Below are 24,055 nucleotides of genomic sequence, written 5' to 3' on the forward strand. Positions count from 1 at the left end.
CACACGCTCCGCGAGCTCAACCCCATTGTCCTCCACTACCTGTGTGTGTGCGTCACTTCCCCCGTCTTCATCGTGTTGTCTCTCCTCTATTTTTTCTATCTCCCGTGTCTCTATACATTTATAAGTTTCTGTCGTCGTCACCTCGTGTCTCGTCTCACACGTTTTGGTCTCCCCATTTAATTTTTCCCTTTTGGTCACCGTCGATTCCTCTGTCACGACCATCGCCCAACACGCCCCCCGAATTATTTTTTTACCCGCCTCCACCGCGGGCTTGTCAGCCGTTGCACCCCCTTCCAGCTCGTTTGCTCCCACACGTGGAGTCGCCATTCCCAGCTCCCTGGTCATGGCCTTCATGCCCGCCTGCAGGCATCGGCCCATGTTCTGCGTCTCACCCCGTAGCTCTTTCATTTCTTCCTTCATGTTTGTTTCCATTCCGTTCATTTGTTGTGTATTCGCATCCAATTTTTGTGTATTCGCATCCAATTTTTGTGTATACGCATCCATCCTTTGTGTATACGCATCCATCTTTTGTGTATTCGCATCCATCTTTTCGTTCATTTGTTGTGTATTCGCATCCATCTTTTCGTTCATTTGTTGTGTATTCGCATCCATTTTTTGTGTATTCGCATCCATTCTCGCTGTCATTGCCGCCAGCATGGCGAATAGCTGGGCCATGTCGGGTGCGCTTGGGTGAGCCGTTTCGGCAGGGATCGGGGAAGGGTTTTGGTGGAGGGGGGGGGAGGGGAGGTGTCATACACCGCGGCCGCTGCCGCACCTATTTCGGGCTCTGGGTTCAGTTGGACGAGTTCATGTTCCTGCACGGGCATTCCATCCTGGGCCATGGATTCTACACATTCTACATCCATTTCTAATACCCCCGGCTCCCGCTCGCCTTGAGACGCCATCTTGCTTCTCTTAAAGGGTTAATTTGAATCGCTCGTAACTTGGAGGGAATCGGGGGTCGCTTCTCTCACCCCTGGACCGATTCCCGTGAATTTAATTGGAGACAGGAGAGCCCGTTTTCCTGTTCTCCGATACCAGTGCCGCGAGGAGGGCGATGAGTTTGTATCGCACGACCTGACACCAGTGTTACGGATTCGCGCCCGCCGGCGTGCTGACGGCCACGTAACTCGAATCGCGGCACGTCGCCCACCGGACGGACAATCCAGTCGTGACCCTCTCGGACTAACGCCGGGAACCAGTCACGGGTGGACCTTTCGGTCTCACCGCGATCGAGCCAATCAGCCCCCGCGTGGGATAGGGTTGCTCGCCAAATTCGACCTACCTAAGTACCCACACGGAGGGTAGATCGGGCGATCGCACCTCGCCGCAGGTCGACTTCGGACACGGGCCACTTAAGCGACCCGTTCCGTACTATCGGGATAACCGAGCGGTGTTATTCGTCGACCTCGACGGTTCGATTAATTATCGGGCGTATTCAGCCCACTACCAACCCTTTACGTGAAGCAAGATGAGGATTCAATGAAAGAAATGACGAAGCGAAGCGGGAAACAGTTCAACACAAAGCACATTTATTCGCGATGAACGGAAAGCACACATATACAATTCCACCAAAAGCACATAGAAAAGAAGAGAAACACAATGCAATTTTTACACAAAAAGCAAATGCGACAATGCAGATCTAATACCGATTACGCGAGCACACGGCAACACTTATACAATTTTACTTCACAGACGGCGCCGACAACACATACCCAAAACCAAGGAAAAGAACACCCTCAAAGATGAGGCGGGCCTGAGGCCGAGACCGGGTCGGGCCTACCCGTCTGGTGATGAGACGCGGAGCGGCGATGGTGCCTCAACTCCGCGGGCCTCGCGGGCAGTGTCTGGTAGGGGGTGGGAAAGGGGCCCCCTTGGTCGCACTATCTCAGCGCGGGGGGAAACAGGAGGGGGTTGCTGATGCTCGGGGTATAGAGGATTTCCACTCTTGCTCGAGTCCCGCGACGAGCGTCTCCACCTCGGCCAGGTCGCGCCGTCGGCCTCCCTGGTGTGCAGCTCCCTGCACGACGCGAGCACCTCCTCGTCTGCCCTCGCCGCCTCTCCACAGCTCCGTCCCCTTTTGCTCCGACTCCAACGCACACGACGACGACCATCTCCTCCTTGCTTCTTCTTCCCAACTCCACCGCCCGCGAAGTCTTAACTCTCTTATCTGACGAACGCGGTCGCTTATATCAGCCCCGTGGCTTCGCTCTCTCATCTTTGACCCCCTCCCTTCGACCTTTCACCTCGCTCCCCATTGGCCCGAGAAAAAGTGGGCGTGAATGCTTTTTGATCCATAAATTTGCATATATCGATCGCCCTCCAATGCCCTGGGGGCGGGGCCAAATCGCCCCTCGCTCACCGATTGGACGGAACAAAAGTGGGCGTGTGTCGTTTTTGATCCGTTTTTGAAGTGGAAAATCCGTGGTTTTGTGCACGCTGTTCGGCGCGCGCCCTGCACGAGTCCAACACCGGTACCCACAAGCGGCGCAAGAACGGTGGCGATGCGACGGTTGCGAGGTGTGACGTGAAGCGGCGCCGCGGTGGGTGGTTGATGTTGTTGTGGTTGTAACAATGGCGGTTGGTCCAAATTAAAGATAGTAAAAGAAAAACGGCTATCCTGAAGAGTCGCAGCACGCATAAATGACATGTATTCCCACTAGACAACGGGTTTGGGCCTAACTACACATATACTTACTGAGATACCTCACCTAAGGGACCTGAATGGTGGTTTGCGAATTTGGTAACCACAACAATATATATATATATATATATATATATATATATATATATATATATATATATATATATATATATATATATATATATATATATATATATATATATATATATATATATATATATATATATATATATATATACACACACACATCTTTCGGCTGCTCCCGTTAGGGGTTCTCCACAGCGGATCATCCATTATGATCCGCATACTGATTTGGCATAGGTTTTATGCCGGATGCCCTTCCTGACGCAACCCTGGTCGCCTCTTATGACACGGGGATGAGGATTGGGTTTCGCCATGATTCCGGGCTGCCCTACACCCTCTCATAGCGCGGCTCAGCACAGAGCAGAGCTCCCGTCCTCAAGCGATCCTCCAACCCAAGCCTCCGAGTAGCCGGATTACAGGCGTAGGCCACGACACCCGGTCGTGTGTGTGTGTGTGTGTGTGTGTGTGTGTGTGTGTGTGTGTGTGTGTGTGTGTGTGTGTGTGTGTGTGTGTGTGTGTGTGTGTGTGTGTGTGTGTGTGTGTGTGTGTGTGTGTGTGTGTGTGTGTGTGTGTGTGTGTGTGTGTGTGTGTGAGATTGTGTAATTTTGTCAACTTTTCACATAGAATCTGGAAACTTGTAATTTTTCACTTCCTATGTTTACAGTGAACACAAAAACAGCTGTTTCCAATTTTTTTATTCATAAGCAGTCACCAAAATTTGGGAAATTGCCATATTTTATCCATTATAGCACATTCAGAGATAATAAAATATCTGTTCAGCTAAATTTAACCCAGTTAGGCATCATTTACGGACCCCCCAAAAGATGACAGCCAAATATGCACAAAAAGGACGTTGTGTAGTACTGAGAACATACAATTTGAATGGATGTGCAAATACAAAACACAAAGATGCTTCGGCATATATAATTATTTAGTCATCAAAGTCCTCATTTTCCTCGTCATTGCTTGAATTCTCATCTATTGCGACATTGTTGCATGTGTCCTCAGCTCCTTCACACTTGTAGAGCTCTGTACAGGCTAGATTAAGTGCCTTACAAGAGCACCGTCCTCTGCACTTACTGGCGAACCAAGAAGACTTCACAAGTTCCACCACAGCCTCTGGTGCTGCTGGAACTTTTGAGACAACTGGGACATAGTGGCCATCCTCCAGTTGTCGCCATCCCAGAGTAACAGGATCCAGTAGGATTGGTACAGCTACTAAGTCTTGCAACCATATGTTGGCTTGTAGGTGTGCGCGCAATATATGCTCAGTGATACATCCTTGAGTCGGAAGTAGCTTCTCCACACCTTTGACGATTTGATTTATGTGCTTTGCAGTATTTGCTGAGAGATGACCGTTGCTGACTGATTCAAATCATGTGTTCGGGCTTCAGTTTTTACTGTGTACATGCCCTTCAAGATCCATAGAATCATGCTATGTAGTTCATGTGGAACTACATCTTCTGCTGAGTTTTCCAGCGTTCCATTGAAAACACATGGGTCCTTTTTGACCTGCTCAATCGATTTACGTAGCACCATGGAAGCTTCGAAGATCTTCTTGTTATCATGTGGGTCAGGTCTGTGTACTGCTTCTCCGACTGCTGCGTTTTGTTTGGCTTTGGAATGTATCAGCGTAGGCTTATTTGGCAATAGTGTGAACTGAACGAGTTTGACATTCTTCTCGATTTTCTGTCGCAACCATCTCCGTGCTGTTTGGGCATTTGAAAATCTTGACCAATATTCAATATCGTGTTGTTTCATCTTCGATACATAGTCCTTTTCTGCTTCATCGATGGGTATGATTTCACCTTGTTCGTTATGCTCCTGTATTTCAGCAAAGAACTCGATTTTGGCTGCTATATAGTGAATAGTTGTTTCACTATCATCGGTATTGCCACTGGTAGAGGTATTTGAGGAGGGTAGACTGTCTCCAGCACACTCAAGCTCACGCTTCAGAAGATGCCACTGTTCAGTTATACACTGCTTGTGATACACAATGTCCTGTGACAGTGCATCATTGTCAGATATGACATTAGCATAGTTCACTTTCGACTCTGGGTTGTTGGAGTGTTGCACTATATCATGTATCAGAGTTCCAATATTTCCTGACCGGCATTGGTGCAAAACGTCTTGAACTTTGCCTTGGCAGAAAAAGCACTTACTTTTATCGTAGTTCATGGATTTTGAACGAGTGTGCCTTCCTGATACTGACAGTTCTTCAGGTTCTCCATGGTGCGACGAGGTAGCTGGTCTCCCTATGGTTCGTTGAAGAAGACTAACATCGGATGTTGCACAAGCTCGTTTATATCGCTTTTCATCACTTTTTTTTATGTTCTTTATTGGTGCTTGCCGCATAGCATGTTCTGTACCACACAACAGCCTTGTCACTTAGATCACCTGCTGCCAAGTCCCTGATTTTTTTCACTGAGTGTAATGAACTCACTGTTCCCAAAACTCACTCTCAAACGAACCGCTGTCAAGAATTTGTCGTACGTTGAATGTTCCTCAGATTGTGGTGGTTCTTTCAATTTCTCTTGTTTGGAGCTCTAACACTTTATGCATAGTTTATAGTTTATTTCTGTGCGCGCCCTTTTCTCTGGGGGTTCTTTGCTTTGTGCCATGAGTTATCTGCAAATAGAGAAAAAACACATAATTGATAATTTTTATGTAAAAGACACCATGTACATTGTCTAAATATGCAGGATCAGGCAAATATATCAGAGTGGTCATATTGATGAGTGTTAGGGATTATGATTATGATGTCTATTATAGATCTTCTACTGCATACACTGTCTGAAAATACGAAACGAAATTTGTCATCAAAATTTTTTTTATCGATTTTCATCACTCGCTGGCCGCCATCTTGGATTTTTGTCATTACCTTCGCATTCTGCGAGAGGTTATGTTTTGGTCGGCGTGTATTTATTTATTTATTTGTTTATTTATTTGTAATCTTGTGATTCGTATAACTCAAAAAGTATTAAACCGAATTGCATGAAATTTGGTGGGATGATTGGTTATTAGCCAGGAAGCATTCGATTAGATTTTGGGATCGTTCGAGTCAAAGGTCAAGGTCACAAAAAGGTCAAAATCGTCTTTTTACGATAACACGGTCAATTTTTATTCAATTTGCATGCAACTAACGCCAAAATGTTCAGAATTCAACGCCTCATCTTGTGATATGCAATATGACACAATGACGCCCATACTCTTGTTACCGGTTAGGGGTCAAAGGTCAGGGGGGTCACGACCTTGAAAAATATGCGGTTTTTGTCATAACGCGGTCAATTCTTGTCCGCTTTACATGAACCCAGCACCAAAATGTTCAGAATTTAATGCCCAATCTTGTGACACAATGACGTCATAACACGTCACCGGTTGGGGTAAAATGTCGGGGGGGTCACGCCCTTGAAAAATATGCGGTTTTCGGCATAACTCAGTCAATTCTTATTCGATTTGCATGAAACCAGCATCAAACGAGATTACCTTCTCTTGTTGAAACGTTGTATTCACCGAGCTTGCGAGTGAAGACTCGCCAAAACGACGTGAGTTGATTGTTGTTTAGTCCGTAGCCCCCAAAAGTCGGGGGGGGGTCATGACATTATAGATATGTGGTTTGTGTCATAAGACCATTCATATGAAACCAGTTCCCCACACTCATACCAAGAACAAAAAAAGTAGTGGCGGCGAAGGTATGCGCTCTATGAGTGCCCGTTCTAGTTAGCAATGTTTTGAAAAATTGGAAACAGCTGATTTGTAGTCCTATGTGATCTTAGGAAGTGAAAAAACACAAGTTTCCAGATTCTATATGAAAAGTTGACCATTGTATGAATTGCTACATAACAACATACACTATATATTGTTGTAGAGCCAGGAGTCGGTTGCGAGCACGACCGCGAGGTGGAGCAGTCGGGTTGACTACCGAACACCTGGAATCTAGATCGTACCTTTCGGAAAACTCAAAGGTACGGGTCCCTTACAGGACCGTGAATCGTCAATAAATCAACCACGTGGGACAGGGTTATCTGCCAAACTTCAAAATACCAAGAGGCACATGTGGCGAGCTACCGAGGATTCACACCCTCGACGGCACTCGTACGGGACGAGCCGTATGCATGCTCGACCCGTGCGTAACCCGAGTGGTTGGTTACCGAGGTCCCGTCGGTCCAAATGTACAATTTGCCGCTTCCCAAATTTCCCAACATGCACCGTGCTAAGCCAATGAAAGAAACACGAAAACGAGCCGAAACATTTAACAGGGGATTCATTTATAATGGGGCGAGGGGGGGGGGGAGCACGCAAGGAGCAGAGTTATCCAATAAGAAATGAAATGCAATGTACAAGCAAAAGCACTTATCCAGTTTCTACTTAAAGACGGGGCTCCACGGACACACACACGCACACACAGACCCCAGAAAGAAAAATGGACCTTCCCGCCTCGTGTGGTTTGGCCGAGACGAATGAACCAGACTGGCGTCGAGATGCGACCAGCCCAGCGTCGAGAGATGCGTTCCGCGCTCAGCGTCGAGAGATGCGTTCCGTGCTCAGCGTCGCGAGATGCGTTCCACGCTCAAGCAGACCAGACGCGCTCGAGATGACTGAGAACCAGACTCCAGCGACAGCACGAGATGAGAGCAGACGCCAGCGACAGGACGAGATCAATCTCCCCCGTTCGTCCTAAATCACCAACCTTTCTCTCTCGGAGGGAGGGCCTCTTTTCCTGACCACTCACCTCTTGATTGGCTGGAACCATCACGCAATTCCCTGGCCGCCCTCCATTGGACAGACGCATGGTAGGAGAGGCAACTCCCACCCTTCTGGGCGGAGTCCCGAGCGGAGGCGTTTGTGGCTCCGCCCACCTCCTCACCTCTGGCCGCATGCTTAATGGTGATCGTGTTGAGTCGGAAACGGGGAGGGTGAGACGCCCGCTCCTTGCCGATTGGCTAATCCGACTTACTTTTTTTGGATTGTGACCTGATTACTAAAAATCACCTTTTAAAAAAATCATAATTTCAATAATTTTCCTCTGATTTTCATGATGTTGGGTTTTATGAATATTTAGTAGATGGTGACACATTTTCTTAATTTACTTTATATCCCTAAATATTGAAGTTCAAGGTCATATGGCGATCTGAAAAGAATGTGGACATCATTGGATCGTGGGTAACGTGGGAGGAATACCCTTTGCGATTGCTTTGTGATCACAGATATCTAGTTATCCTCACCAAAGGAGGGGGTATTGCATTTGGGTCCGTTTGTCTGTTGGGTCGCCAAAATAGGTGACCCTTATTGTCAGTAATTGTCTGTTTGTTTGGATGTTTGTTCGTTTGTCATCAGCATAATTGGTAGTAAACGTGGGCCGATTTTGACCAAACTCGGGTGGTAGGTACATCTTATGACCTCGTGCTTTGGAAATTGTGATGGTTGCTTGGGACGCATTGGTTCCCTAGCAACAACCGAAAAACCTTCAAAATCGGTACCGTTCACGCGAAATCAATTCCGAAAGCCATTATCCCACGTAGGGTTATGAAATTTGGCACGAATGATCTACAGGTGATGCTCTATCAAATGTATTCCGGTTTTTGTGATATATGGAATACTTTACCCGCAGTGCCCCCTACAATTAGGGTATGCGCGAAAATTAAAGGCCCCCGAGCGACCAGGTGAGTGCATCGATGCAAATGAAACTTTGCAGGTTCATGGTACTCAATGAGTACTACAACTTTGCCTCAGGACATATTGACCGATTTCGCTTAGGTCAGGGGTCAAAGGTCAATTAGTGCAAAAATCGATACTATGCGAGAGCTGGAGGTGCCTTCGCGCCAAATGCTACTCCTTCTTGGGTTATGGTCGGGTGGTCATGAGAATTCACACTAATCATCTGGAATGCATTGTGCACTAACGATTGAGCCGGATTTTCGATTTAGATCTTTGTTCACCCACAGCACCCCCTCGAACTTTGGGGATTTCCGATTTCAAACCTCATTTTCGGTACTTTTCATTCAAATGAATACGAAGTAGTTATCAGTAGATGGAACTGGATGAGATTTGATATGCATAATCTTAAGGTGATTCCCTATCTGCTATATGACATCCATTTTGCTCTATATTTTATAGTTTCCATGCTCGGCGAACCATTGCCGCCTGCCGGCTTGTCTGTTTGTTTGTTTGTCTGCACATAATGTGCCAGTGAATACCACAATTTTTACACATTCTCTTTTTCAACCAAGTACCTGTATGAAGTATGTACAATTGTAATGCGAGTACGACTATAAAGTATGTGTGGTACACTTAGAATGCAAGTACGTCCATAAAATAAATACTATAAAAACGCACCAAAAAAGTCTGAGCGAGCGACTGCAATCTTTGATTGCTCTTTCTAGTTTTATTTGTTGTTGCTTTGTTTTAATGATTCATTGGGTACACACATCTTATTGCTGTGTTTATGGAATTCAATATGGTCCATGAGCCAGTTGGGTTTGTCGGTACCATCTCAGGAGAATAATTCTTATAGTGATTTTTGGCAAGCGATACAACCCTAGAGTTAGAAAATATGTGATAGCATTGCATCGGTGGTAGCTTTTTGTGTGTTATCACCCCGTTTTATGCCTAACCTTAAATAAGCTTTTGTGCAAAATGGTCAGTACAAGGTAAGACATCCTACTTTAACTTAACAACTTTTTTTTTATCAGTCAAACATTGACATTGAAATTTGTCTCACCTTTTGCTAGGACAATTTGCTTCTCAACAAAAAGTGCCAAACATGCTGAGGTTGAAAGGTATGTCATTAGTGACATATATATATATATATATATATATATATATATATATATATATATATATATATATATATATATATATATATATATATATCAGTGTTTCCTGCGTGATAAATACCACAGCGATAAAATATAAAATTCCTGTGTGATAAATCATACCGCCACAGAATAGGTCATACCTGAGATCATTGACCTCAGTGGATGATGCCTTTGGTGCATAGAGGAGGCAAGTAAATGCCTCTAGTTTTGTCCATCAATTCCCGGGAGAGGTTCCATATATGACCCAACTCAAGGAATGTGTCCTGGGTTTCCCTGTTGCTGGTCAAGAGTTTCAAGGCACTTGTCTTCCCTTTGCCTGCAAACGCACTGACAGTGTCACATCCTGTATATGCATGCATCCCAATGAGAGCCCTACAGACATCTATGCCGACAGTGGCAGCAACCTTCATGATGTCAAGGACCCTCATCCAGGTTCTAGTTCCACATTTCTGGAACAGTGGGACTCCAATCTTGTCATGAAATGCCAAGGACATTATGAAGACATCTGTGTCATCTGATCAGATCATGACAGCCTGATAGTCCTCTCTTGCTGCATGAGCAGCATGGAGAAGTAGGCACCCATCTGCTTCTTTCTGTTGGCACTGAAGAGCTGGCACCTCCTCACTGTCTTGAGATGTGATTCTGTAACATTTGTCATTCACAGTTGCATGCAGAACCTTCCCCTGTAGCTTTTCTCTGTATTCTGGTTTCCTCCAGTCACCGACTAAGAAGGTAATGAGACTGGTCTTGTTATTAACTGTGCTCAGGAACCTCCTCCACTGCCTCACAATATGTGTGCCTGTGATGCTTTGCAGCTGGTGGCCAGCCTCTCCACCTTGTAGTGATCTCTCACTGTTCTTAATAGAGTTCTCCCTGTATGTGTCAAACACATCTATTCTGTCACCATCAGCTCCTTCCCTCAGTGCCATAGACAAAATTGTAGTGGTGACATCTCCAAAAGTAACTTGATCACCTTTTACTCTTTGGACCAAGTTCATCCCATCAACCACTGAAGCAGAGTTACCTGGGAGTTGCTCTGCCACTGTCACATTCTTCTGCAAAGTTGTGGCTGAAGTAGCTTTGTTAGTCTTTCACAGCAATCCGTCTGGTGTGGACAGGGCCCAGGGCAATGTTCCAAGGGGATGAGAGAGGATATCCTCCATCTGGAGGTGTTAGATATAGCCTATAATGAGACAACCATTCATTTTAAATAGAATGTCTTCTGTCTTACGCCGGTTTCAGAAAAGTTTATTTTGGGATGGGGTTACAAAACGGCTAATAACACACAAAAGGCTACCACCAATGCAAAGCTATCACAGTTACTGACTGTAGAGATGTATACCCTGCCAAAAATTATGAGCATTATTCCCTTCAGATGGTACCGGTGGCCAAAAATTACCGGGTCTGGCTCGTGGCCTAATATGACCGTGATGTTTTTAGGGCTTGAATATAACCAAAATCTTCAGAAAGTATTTTTTTTTTACAAGATGTTTGGAAACAACGTTTAGGCTCATGGAAGAGCAGCAAAGTAACATGACTGAGGGAATATCGGCAATGCACAGACAATGGGACAACAGACCCAACAAGGAGGGTATGAATGAATGATGAAAGAAAGGAGAGGAGAACATAGTAACATGTGAATAAAAGAGCTTGGATAGGGAAAGGTTCATGAGGGTAAGAAAGATCATATGTAGAGATAAATGGATGAAATGAAATGGTGCATTGTCATCTTGATCACTGGAGGAATGCTAGAATTGAATCACCTCAGGCATGCAGTTCCACAAGTGCGAGAAAAGAGTAACAAAGGCGTGGAGGTGAGCAGCAAGTCTGGATTTGGGGAGTTTAAAGAGGGGTTTGTTGGAAGAATATGTGCCTCCTTAAATCCTGGAAAATCTCATTGTCTCACTCTGTCACTCCAGAAGGATCATCAAATTAACCCACCTACCAATTTCCCTGGTCAACCACTGGAAGAGGATCAGTCTCTTGAACTTCTTGGCTTCACCATCAGCCATGGCCTCTCCTGGGCCAACCCCAAAGCAAATCGGGCATCCAAAGCCAGCAGCAGATTGGGTGTCCTCCATCATACCAAGTCTTTCCTTGCAAAATCAGGGCTGCCTTCACAGTCCAAAAGGCCTTTGTCCATAGCTCAATGGACAACTGCTTTCTACTATGGGCTGGCACCCCAGTATCATATATCTATCTCTATATCTCTCTCACTCCCTCAAACGCTCAATATTATTGGAATCTCCCACAAAGAGGCCAAAGCACAGGGTATGTTCCTTTTGCATCACAGCAGGTCAGTGATGTTTCTGCCTTTTAACCCTTTCTTCTCCAACATTGATCCCTCTGCTTTCTCAGTCCTCTGACCCTCCATATAAATTCCAGGATGCACGTTTTCTTCCAGTAACCTCCTCCTGGTTAAATTTCCAAAATATTGGCTGACTGCACACCTCAACTCCTTTGGACATCGCTTCTCCGGTCTATGGAACCACCTTCCACAGACTGTTCTTTCCCACTCTTCCTTTCAGTGTGTCAAAGCAGCCTGTGCACTGCAATGCTTGGAGGAGGGTGAAGGGATTGACGTCAACATCCTGGCCATTGATCGTTATTACCCCTATTAATCCTTCCTAACCCACCCCTCTTACTAGCACTGGTGTCAGCGTTTCCTCCCATTCTCTCTCTCTCTCTTTCCTGTTCATTTATTCCCTTGCTTGGTTGAACCCAATTGTTAATCCGCTACATCAATGTCAATGTAACCATGCTCTTCCATGAGCCTCGCTCATGTAGAGGAAAAATATCCATGACGAACTGAGGAGGGGTTGAGGGAAGTTGCAAGAGCTGTTCTGGTAATAAAAATCAAGCCACCAATTGTTCTGCGACGAGATAGCAACAGTTGATCTGCAGGGGGTCAGTCTTCCAAATGATGAATGCTGCACATTAATGGAGAATAGAAAAAAGTACCAACAACATTTGTTGCAAACTTTTTTGTCATTCCTCTTTAAAAAGAAAAAAAAAGTTGTTCCCTGACCGTAGTGGAAAATGAACCAATTGTTTTGGCATCATTGATGCCAAAATAGCTAATGCATCTTCCACTACAGCGAGCAACCAATGCAGCTCAAGGCTCTTATCGCTGTTATCATACTGTACTTTGAACTTGAAAGTAAAAATGAAAATAGGTTCTAGGCCATTTGCAAACTCAACATACTGTGGATGGAACATTCCATTAGAAATGAGACCAAAAGAGGGACAAAGTTCAAAGAACAGACTGTTGTAAATACTGTATGTGAAAAACTTTGACTAAAGCGGGTTGGTATAAACGTCTAACCACATAGTTCTATCGAGCTTGTGCTGGAAATGAGAATTTAGGTGAATATTCCTGTCCTGTGAATTAAGCCATGTCATTGATGAGAGATAAGCCTGGTGTTGGCTTAGTGGTTAGGGTGGCAGCTTGGGATCCTAGGGTCCTGAGTTCAAGTCCCGTTGGCTGCTGAATTAAAAATACACCAGGAGGTTGACTCAGCCTGTCATCCTTCCGAGGTCGGCAAAATCAGCACCAGGGTACTGGTAAGGGGGACACTGCATCAGCGGCATAGCCGCATCTAAACCAATGATGAGAGAGAGACAGAGAGACAGAGAGACAGAATAAACAGAATAAACTACATGCGAACAAGATATCTCTTGCTCTGATGATGAGATAAAGCTCACTGGCATCAACTCTCATTATGTTTATGGGGATGTTAAGTTGGGGAGTAAATATAGGGTGAGATATGACATGTACCATATTCTTAACAGAGCATCAGTACTGCCAAAGCAGTTTCTTGGTAGCATGGGTTATGCTGGGTGGTTTGCCATTGCCTTCCCAGCAGGTAGGGCAGGAATTTGGAAGTTGTTCACGGTGCTGCAGATAGCTCGCCAACTCTACTTCGAAGGACACCGTGGGATCATGAACATCCACCAACTACAGTAATGCTGGCAGGCGGATGCTCAGTTTGACGTCAATAAGAGGCATGGAACACATTAATGATTCACCCTGAAGTAATCGTGATAAGGCGCAGAGATGAGTCAAAGACAAGGGCAGAGAGAGTCTCTGAGAGATTTAATGGAAACGCAATCCAAGTCAACCAAGCACCAACAACCACCACTGGTACAAGTATCCCACTGCCTCACCAGCATATAAAAGCAATTCCTTGGTATCACTACATTTCCCCCCTTTTGAAAATAAACACCCAAGACATATATATATATATATATATATATATATATATATATATATATATATATATATATATATATATATATATATATATATATATATATATATATATTGTTGTGAATTCCCGCCGGCGTGCGGACGGCCGCTTTTAGCCAATGGCGGCCGCTTCGCCCACCGAACGGACAATCCAGTCGCGGCTTTCCAGATCAACGCCGAAAACCAGCGACGGGTGTGTTTTACGCACACCACAGCCTAGTCAACACTCTACCCCCGCGCTACAGGATCAATCGCCGAATTGTCGATATACCTAATTAATCGCGCGGGCAGACGACAGAGAGACTGTACCTCAACGGGGCCGCTTGGAAACGAGCCGCTTAAGCAGCTCGCTTCGTTTTGGGATAACCTAGCGGGGTATTATCGTGCAGCCCCGTTGGACCCGATCACTTTATCAGCTATTTAAAATCCAACTATATTCCGAACGTAGAACAGCAGTTCAATTAAGGGAAGAGGACGCAACGAACGGGTTAACATTTGAACAAGCAGATTTATTCAGAAAGCACACGTAAACAGTGATGCAGTCATGCAGGTATGCAATTAAGGAGAGCACGCATGCAATTATACAACCAACAAAAGCAATGCAAAATAGCTACTACCGTCTATCTATTATGTACACACTTATACAGTTCTACTTCCGGACATGGCGCCACAATGTTCATTCAAAAGAAATAAGGGAAAACCCCAGCAAAGACGAGGGGTAGACTGGACCTCTTGGGTCTTTATTTCACGGAGCTGTGATGACCGCAGAAGCTCCGCGAGGCCGGGCTGGTTACCTTCACCTTCGAGGTGCCTCGCTGGGGCGACCCGTGACGTCCCATCCTCACAGCAGCTGTCGTGAGCGCGGTCCGGCCCAGGCCCCGTCCGACGGCCTGGTGTTTCGGGCCCAGCCGGCAACACCTCAGAGGAACGAACGGGTCTTTTGCTCTTTCAGAGTTGATGCTCTCTTTAAGAGTCCGTCCGTACCTCAGCGCTGCTCGGACTGTCCCGAAGGCCGATCACTTCGGACCGTTCGATGCTGGCTGGCGACCTCTCTCCGACTCTCCCCACGTCCCGCACATGAACGCGCAGTTCTGCGCGTCACGGCAGGCCTGGCCACACTCTCCGCTCCCGTCTCCTCGGCGAACCCAGACCTTCACTGCCCTTGAACCTTGGTCTTCACACCACACCAAATCCCGACCGACTCAAATCGACTTGGCGCTCTGCGTGCCTTTTTATAGGGTTCGTGAGACGAGGTTTGATCTCCGCTCTTTCCCCTCTGACCCCCACTGGCTCCGCCCCTCTTGATATCCTGATCCGAATTCCGAGGCAAAGCTTGGAGCGAGCGGACGTGGTAGAGATCATCGACGCTGAAGGGAGAGCGGACGTTGTAGAAATCACCGTCGCTGGCAACAAGGAAACCCCCGCGTTTATTTGCAGCGATCTTGCCGTGGCCGGCGCAAAGATGGCGGCGCCCGCAGAGCCAAAGGTGAAGCGATGTTGTTTCGTTGTTGGGTATTGGGGGAGATGCGGTTTAGGAGATGGTGGTTGGCATTGTGGAGAAGGTAGTTGTGGTTGGCATCGTGGAGAGGTGGTTGTGTGATTGCGGTTTTGGAGGAGGCAGTTGTGGTTGAAATGCGGTTGATGTTGTGGAGGTGGTTGTTGTGGAGCAGTTGGTCAAAGCGATGTTGGTGGTGGAGGTGGTTGTTGTGAAGCGGTTGGTCCAAAATAAAGATAGCAAAAGAAAAACGGCGAACTCAAAGATCACAGCCCTGCACACGAATAATTTCCCGTTAAACATCGGTGGGGAAATCTATCTTAACACAAACTTATTGACATAACTGATCTAAGGACCTATATGGTGCTCTGCGAATTTCCACAGCCGTAACAATATATATAGTCAGCATCCAAAAATCAAAATTTCCATGGAAAAATCCAGTTGACGGCAGTTGACCAAACACAATGTTGCATGAATTAACATTCACAATTTTGACTTTCCTTTGAGAAATAGACATATCATCACTGTTCTCAATCACTATATCTAGCTGGTTTATGTATTGACCCAATCTTGTGGTCATACTGTGTCACTCGGGGTTTGCGCTGCTATGGGTTGTCATGAGTGTCACGAGCTGCGTCTTGGTTGCAATCGTTAATTATACCTTTTTGGGACAGATTTGGCCTGTGATTTCACGTAGCCTGGTCACTGTCTCCCAAATTTGACTCGTCTGCAAATCGAACGTGCTTTACGGGGTCTTTGAATTGGATGCAACTCGGCTGCGCAGTACTGGCTTGGGCGCTGGGCACAGTGCGAGGGCTACTCTGGCCAGGTATTTCACGCAAGTGTGCTCTATTGTGTCGTAATGTGGTCCCATTAGGCATCAGGACTTCGTATGACCTTGGCTATGGTCGTACCTTTGTGACGTCACCTGAAGACCACGCTTTGTTCAAGTGATCAAGAATTCTGACTTTCTGTCTGACATACAGGGGTGGAAGGTTTGGACCAGCCTGTTCATCATGGGCATGCTTCATTTTGGTTCTCCTTTCCTCTAGTTGTCTGAAGTTTCTGCAGGTCTCTGCAGTGTGTCATACGTGTTGTTGCTAGGTAGGAAGGTGCACACTGGTTGACCAAACATAATTTCGGCTGGTGTAGGTATGTTTGTGTCAATGGGTGTGGCTCTCAGATTTAGCAAAGCTTTGTTGACGTCTTTATCTGACCGATGGCATTTCTGCAACACTGACTTAACAGTCCAGACCAATAGTTCTGCTAATCCAATGCAGCAAAGATATCGGGGTGATGAAGTTGTGTGCTTGATGGACCAGTTGGCAACACGTCAGTTGGATATGAAGGGGGGGTTTGATCGACTCCGTGTGTTTGTTTGTCTGTCCACTCGCTTCCAGCCCAAACCGCTCAACCGATCTATCTGAACTATTCAGAGATTAATGTCACCGACCCTGCGACGGTCCCGCATTGAAGTTTCGTAAAATTCGGTTGACCGAAAAAAATTGGTCAATAGGCCAATTTGAGCCAAATTTTCTAAAATCCTCAAATTTCATCCGATTGACTTGAAATTTGAACAGGATTTGCAGATCAGGTCAGTGAATTCAAACACCTAGTAATTTTGAGGTAAACATAGGCCAAAAGGCTAATTTGGCCCACATTCTCAAAAATCCTCAATTTTAATCTGGTTGACTTGAAATTTGAAGAGCATTTTCATGTCAGGTCACTGAATTCAACTACCAATTAATTTTAAGGTCAAAAGGTCAACACATGCCTACTTTCTAAAATTGATAGGGCCAAAAACTAAATATATCACGATATCTCAAAAAGTTGTGGACGAGTGATGAAAAAACAAGGTGGATGAGTTGAATAGGTGCCAAGAACAAGCGGATTGGATTTTGGTTCGGATCCAGCCATCAGTGGGATACAAAACGTGAACTGTTCAACCTGGCAGAGGTATGCGCACCACCGAGTGCCATTCCACTTTGTGCTCTTTTGCCAAGTTGTCACTCGATGATTTTTTTTCATTTGTCTGTTTGTTTGTCTGCCCAGAACTTGAAAGTCAGGTCAGGTCAGATTACATCTGTGACTTGCTACAGGTATCATGTAAACCTGTACTAACCTGTTCCATGGTCGGGTTGTCGGCGCCTAAACCGTCTCCCCCACAAAGTTTATTGGTGAGGAGGGTGTATGATATGGACATCCAGCAGGATGAAGAACAAAACATGTCAAAGGGCGTAGGAGCTCCTTGAGAGCCAACAGACATCCATATCTAGTGCCCAACTGTGTCTGTGAATGTCCCCTTGCAGTTGGGTTACTTTTGATCAGGAGGTTGGTGGCAGGATTTCCATCCGGCCACCGTAAAACCCTTCATTCCGCAAAACATTCCAAAAGCAAAAACAAATCTGAAAACCCACTTTGTGGGAGTACGTCCTGTACAAATGCCCTTCGCAGGGCAGCTCACTGGATGACGGGATTGGGGCAAAGCCTTCGGGTCAGATTTTGATGTTATGTTAGGCTCAATCTTTGATGTTAGGAGAGAAACCACGGGGTAACTTTACCGGGTCAGATTGCGAAGTGTGTCTGTCGGGGTGGTGCTGAGGTGTCGTCCACCAGACGGCGGTCTCCTTGGGTTAACGTGCAGCGGTCGGTCCCATCGAGTGAGTGCCTGGAATGTCTTATCCCGAAGAGAGGATGATCACCTGTCTCTTTTATCATCCGAGCTCAAGCGCAATGGAGATCAGTATTGCAGCACTCTCTGAAGTTCAGAGACCGGATTGCGGCGAGATCATGGCCGGTGGTTGCACCTACTGTTGGTCTGGTCACTCTGATGGTTACCATGCCCAAGGAGTTGCTGGAGCTGTGTCCAATAAGTTGACTTCAATGATAATTGAGGTAACACCTGTCAACGAGCATATTATGAGACGAAGGATTCGTCACTCCTTGGGTGTCATTTCCCTGGTCTCTGTATATACTCCGACTGAGGCGAGTGATCTCACCCTGAAGGATGCATTCGATGCCACACTCGAGTCTGTAGTTGATCAGTGCCCCGGGCGCGATACCCTTCTAGTCTTGGGGGATTTCAATGCATCGACTGAACTGATAGGGATGGTTATGAGATTATGTGTTGGTCCTCAGGGGTCTGGAACTGTGAACCAGAATAGCACTAAGTTCCTTGACTTTGCAAGAAGTCATGGACTTAGGGTGGCTGGTTCATGGTTTCAGTGCCCACAGGCTCATCTTGGTATTCAGAGATACAATGGTATAGCTGGACTTGGTATTCCAATGCTGGTGGTGTGGCAAAGGAGATTGACCATGTGCTCGTTGATGGTCACTGGAGGATGAATCAGAACTGTAGGGTCTCCCAGAGTGCTCAGTTCCTCAACACTGACCACAAGTTTGTTGTAACAACTCTGAAGTTGCAGTGAAAATCCGGGAGAATGGTACCATCAAAGCTTAAGCTGGATGTTGGCAAGCTCAAGGATGAGAGGGTAAGCTGAGGAGTTTGCAAACAGGCTGAGTGGAGAGTTGGAGGGTCTGGGTGCTTTGGGAAATCCTAAAGAGTTGTGGATTGCCTTCAAGACCACTGTCCTTGATGTTGCCGGGAGATGTCTTGGAGCTCACCGTTGGGCGAAGAAGAATTTAATCTCTCGAGGGACACTGGATACCATTGAGCAGAGTCGCAGGGCCAGGCTGAATGGCAGAGCTGAGCTCTTCAGGGAGCTGAGGCGTAAAAATGTACGTGCACGAAGGGTGGACAAGGAGGCCGATGTGCGAGGAATCTGTGAGGGGGTAGAGCATCACATGTGGTCAAGTGATTCTTGTCCTGCTTATAGGGGAATTTGCACATTGCGTTCCTCCAAGCCCATCCCTCAGTGTACTGCAGTTAGAGCAGAGTGTGGGGGGGCTCATGACAAAGGAGTCCGAAGTGAAGGCCCGCTGGGCCAGTTACTTTGAGCAGCTGTACCAGGCTGATCCACCTGCTGTCGAGTTGGATGTCAGGGGTGTTACAATCCCAATTGCTGACACTCCAATCAACTGTGGTTTACCTTCGTTTGTGGAAACACAGGCTGCGGTGAACCGGTTAAAATTGGTAAAGCTCCTCGGATCTGTGGTATCCATACTGAACTTCTCAAGGATAGTGGAAATGCTGTACTCGTGTCGTTGCATGCAGTTCTGTGCTCTGTCTGGAACACAGGCATCATCCAAACTGACTGGAAGAGGGGCCTTGTTGTCCCTCTCTGGAAAGGGAAGGGTGATCGCCAAGACTGCGACAACTACCAACGGGTGACGCTGCTCTCAGTGCTGGGCAAGGTGTTTGTTCGGAGTCTTGATAGAGTTTGCCATAATCTGCTTGATCATCAGCGTCCAGAGCAGTCCAGAGTCCAGAGATCCATCAGCGTCCAGAGCCAGAGGTCAACAGATATCTGGGTCGGGCCTGGGGAGTCATGGATTCACTGGATCATGGGGTGTGGCACTGTCGGTACCTGTGCGGGAGGACGAAAGTCAGTCTTCAGTTCCTTGGTGCTTCCAGTCTTGCTCTATGGATGTGAGACTTGGACTCTGACCAGGGATCTGAGACGTTGACTTAATTCTTTTGGTACCAGGTCTCTTCGGAGAATCCTTGGCTATCGCTAGTCGGACTTTGTGTCCCACGAGTGGTTGCCGAGAGAGACTCAAATGAGATTTGTTTCCTGCATAGTCCGTGAGCATCAGCTGTGGCTACATGAACATGTGGCTCGTTTTCCTGACGCTGATCCTGCTCACCAGATTCTGTCAACGAGGGAGTCTCGTGAGTGGAGGAGGCCAATGGGCCAACCACGTGCCTCGTGGTTGCAGCAGGTTGATCGGAATCTCAAGGAGATGGGGATGGGCCAGGCATCTGCTTGGGGGATGGCCAGAAGGAGGCCCCTGGAGTACCGGTGAAAAGTGGACGCAGCGACGTGCTGCTCTGGCGCATGCTCCCATACCTGACCTGACCTGACAGAACTTTCGTATTTTTCTCTGCAACCACTTGTCAGATTGATATGAAATTTTCACCATTGGTGCGACTACTGATGTAGAATGTTGTAATGATAATTATGATGTCATAGGTCACGTGGTGTGGCAGCCATATTGGAAAAACAAAAACTTTTGACTTCTTTATCTCTGAAACCACACCAAGGAAAAAATGAAATTTGGCACAAAGCAAGTACTCATGGGGAAAGAGGGTGTTTGACATCATGGGTGCCCTCGTTATGATGTCATAATTTCATATGGAGAGCACATCTGATCAGTATGAAAAATTTTCAGGGTCATCTTGGGATAAAATGGGCCACAGGAAAAAAAAATAATGATGTCATTGGTCACGTGCTTTGGCAGCTACATTGTTTAAAAAAAAATAACGTTCAAAAATCCTCTTCTCTGAAGTGGCTGAACAAATCGCGACAAAACTTTACACGTATTACTGCCTGTCCATGAGGAACAAAAACTTCACACATATGATATCATTGGTCACATGGTTTGACAGCCATATTGGTTTTACCCAAAAACCTTCAAAAATACACCACTCAAAAGAAGTCCTGGTTGAGGGTCTGCAATCTCTGATTGCTCTTTTTCTTGTTGGTTATGTTCTTTTTTAGGGAACAGATTAATTTTCTTCTGGCTCTCATCGCCATCAAGTATATTAACAAACAATATGTTGGAACTTGGTTCTTGGTTTAAGTATCGCTGAGCAGAGATAAAATGACAAACCTCTCTTAATGCTATTGTCTGAGTACCTCTTGAGCCACATATAATTTTGGGATTGTACGAGGAGCAGTCAATAAGTAACCTTAAAATGGCGATATAAATTTGAGAATGCATTGTGTGGAGTTGTAGACGACATGTTATTTCTATGGGTAAGAGTCATGTTTTGCCTATTTAAGATCTGGCAACATTGAGCAGTTCCAAGATGGCAGCTCCCTCAGAACCATGCACCAGGAAGGAGCAACATTCTGTCATCCATTTCTTGGGAAGTGTGGGTGTGAATCACAGTGAAATCCATCGCAGAATGAAAATGCAATATGGTGACGCATGTTTATCACTGCAGCAGATGTACGACTGGGACAGGCAGTTTAATAGTGGAGTGTCCGGTGTGGCAGACGCTGCGCGCTCAGGCCGGCCTCAAACAGCCGACACACCAGAAATGGTTGCAGGAGTTGAGTTCTTGCTCAGGAAAACCATCGCATTATGCTGGATGAAGTGGTCTCCAAATTGAACATTAGCCATGGTTCAGCACTCCATATCATTCACAATGAGTTGAGGTTGCGCAAAGTATCTGCAAGGTGGGTGCCAAGACAACTCACACCAGAACTGAAAGAACTCCACTTTTAAACTTCCTGTCCCAGTTTTCACCCAACACACTCGTTTTAATCATCTTACTATAATTCACCAAATGTCCGTCCGTCTGTTCCCAGGTCCCGCAAAAATGGCTGAACCGATCGCAACCATTTTTTGGGTGTGTAATCCTAGGACCCCTTGGAGTAAAATAGGCATAAATATAATATGACCCCCTCGACGGCTCCCAAAGGGAGCGGGTGCTTCTAGTCTTTTAAATGACAATTTTAAAAGTTTCATCTCCTTTACTCTCACTTCCAAATGTCTTTCTCCAATGTGGCTTTTTCTTCTTCCCGTTTTTTAACTTTCATTCCTGAATTACCCACCCCAACTTCCAGCACTTTTATGTGTTTAATCACCCTTCCCTCCATTCTGCTCGTTATCTCATCCTGCTGCCCCCCTGATCCTGAAAACCAACCCGATTTGCAGTGAGTGTGGGATCATGGTGGTCAACATTGGTACCCTCCACCAATATGAGACTTTTGTAATGATGGAATCCTCCCCAGATTGCTCAGCAAGCATGCTCAGAAACCCAGAGTAAAGAAGTCCATCGGGACAGCCTGGACATGTATCATTTGTGGCAGATAAGGATTGGAGCATGAAACAAGCTGACCAAGCTTTTAAAGAGCAGGTTTTGGTTCGCTGATGACTTCGCGTGATTCGAAGGTTGTAAGCACATTAATAATTGTTGGGTATTTATTGTCTTACATTTGAAACTCAAAATATGCTAAAATTAACGCTTAGGTCAAAACTTTTGTCAGTGATCGAAAAACAGTCCGGAAGTTACTGAAGATGCTATGACGTCACGTTGTCCGAAAACTTTGTGAACATTCGGAAACAGCGTGTAAACAATGGTGAGATGCGAATCGGAGAGTGATTTCAGCGGCGATGAAATTGAGTGTTTTCATTCCGATATTGCCGAGGACGAGTCAGAGGATGATGGGAATTTATACCATGGAGTTTCTGTCCCTGAGCCACATAAATTTGAGCCACTTGCAAGTGTCAGAAAACGGCCTATTTCGTGTACAAGTGGCAGGACTGACTGCCCGGCAGTTCACACTGACAGACTCCACCAGATTTTCTTTTTCAATGCATAAAATAATGTAAAGTTTGATTCGTTTATGACTTGATATAATTGTTTTTTTAAACTCTCCAGCAGCCTGGTGTTGGCTCAGTGGTTAGGGTGGTGGCTTGGGATCCAAGGATCCTGAGTTCAAGCCCTGTCGACGGCTGAATTAATACACCAGGGGGGTTAACTCAGCCTGTCATCCTTCTGAGGTTGGCGAAATGAGTACCAGTTCCAGTGTGTGTACTGGTAGAGGGGCACTGCATCAGCGACAGTCATGCTTCAAGAAATGATAGCTACCCAGGCAGCGAAGCTGCCATACGACACCAACCACCACCAACCCTCGAATCACTCAAGAGTCAGAAATAGAATGAATTAATAAAGGACCCAAATATATTATACACTGTAGCCTTGGTGTTGAAGTCTTTGACAGCTGAGCTTGACCCCAGCAAAAGTGAACAGTGAGAACAAACCCCAACTTTCAAGAGACTGTTATGGCATATCTATCTATAATTCCAGCTGTGTGTGTGTGTGAGTGACCACTGTTTCTCGACAACCACTGGTCCGATCCAATTGAAACTTGCCAGGTATATTGCTGGGGCCCTGTGAATGTGCCTTTTCAAGGTTTGATATTAATCGGACAAGTGCTTCCCAAGTTATGGCCATTTATTTACCAACCAATGACAGGACACGGTGCTGCGTAGGCACAGCCGATGGGGAAGAGATTCTCAGCTGCATTCCCCATTCCAGATCACAACTTATAGACTTCTGGATAATGTATTCCAATAATTTCTCGATTTCTTATGCACATTTATAGACAAACACACTGTCCCAATCCAGTCGTCATTTACGAGAGCGAAGGAACACTGTGGGGTTGTTTGATTGTTGTTGTTTTTTACATGTACGTTTTTTTTTTCTCTTCTCTGTTTTTCCTTGCGATGACATTGCAAAAGGAAAAATACATTGGCGCTCATTGAATAATTGGCCATTAAAACTAAATTGCGAATAATCGTAGGTGACGCTGTGAAGATGAAGCAGGAGCCAGCTGAGGAGGAGAAGGCTGAATGGTGGGCACAGCATCATGCTTGTCTCACTTGAGCAGTTGTTTTGAAACCGAGCTCACTCATTGCGTTGCCTTGGTAATCCTCGGCTGTGAAATGGTCACCACAAATGACAAGTCGATCCAAAGGGTCTTCACCCGTTTTCTTTGGGGGAAAATTCGCCCGTTTTGTTTGTACAAATGTTTGATTCCTGCGGGAATCGGTGGGAGCGATTACCCGTTTTCCAGCCATTTTTGCAAAACATGACACGTACGAGGCATGATGTGCAAATATCCAAATAA

General features: G+C 45.9%; 1 protein-coding gene across 3 annotated transcripts in view; it reads right to left on the reverse strand.

Moving 5' to 3' along the window:
- Positions 1-2,894: 2,894 nt before the first annotated feature.
- Positions 2,895-24,055, reverse strand: part of LOC147034503 (uncharacterized) — a 50,621-nt gene continuing 29,460 nt past the window's right edge. Inside the window, exon 4 of one of the 3 annotated variants that reach the window (XM_085884415.1) lies at positions 2,895-5,356. In XM_085884415.1, the coding sequence (XP_085740541.1) occupies positions 4,052-5,083 (1,032 nt within the window). In that variant the 5' untranslated portion in view covers positions 5,084-5,356 and the 3' untranslated portion in view covers positions 2,895-4,051. Of the gene's footprint in view, positions 5,357-9,604; positions 23,965-24,055 lie in introns of those variants that run through there. The other 2 variants (XR_015059047.1, XR_015059049.1) reach the window with 2 other exon arrangements.

Source organism: Eptatretus burgeri, chromosome 1 (assembly GCF_056783735.1).
Source record: "Eptatretus burgeri isolate ZD-2024b chromosome 1, Ebu_testis_v1, whole genome shotgun sequence".
NCBI classification, from domain to species: Eukaryota; Metazoa; Chordata; class Myxini; order Myxiniformes; family Myxinidae; genus Eptatretus; species Eptatretus burgeri.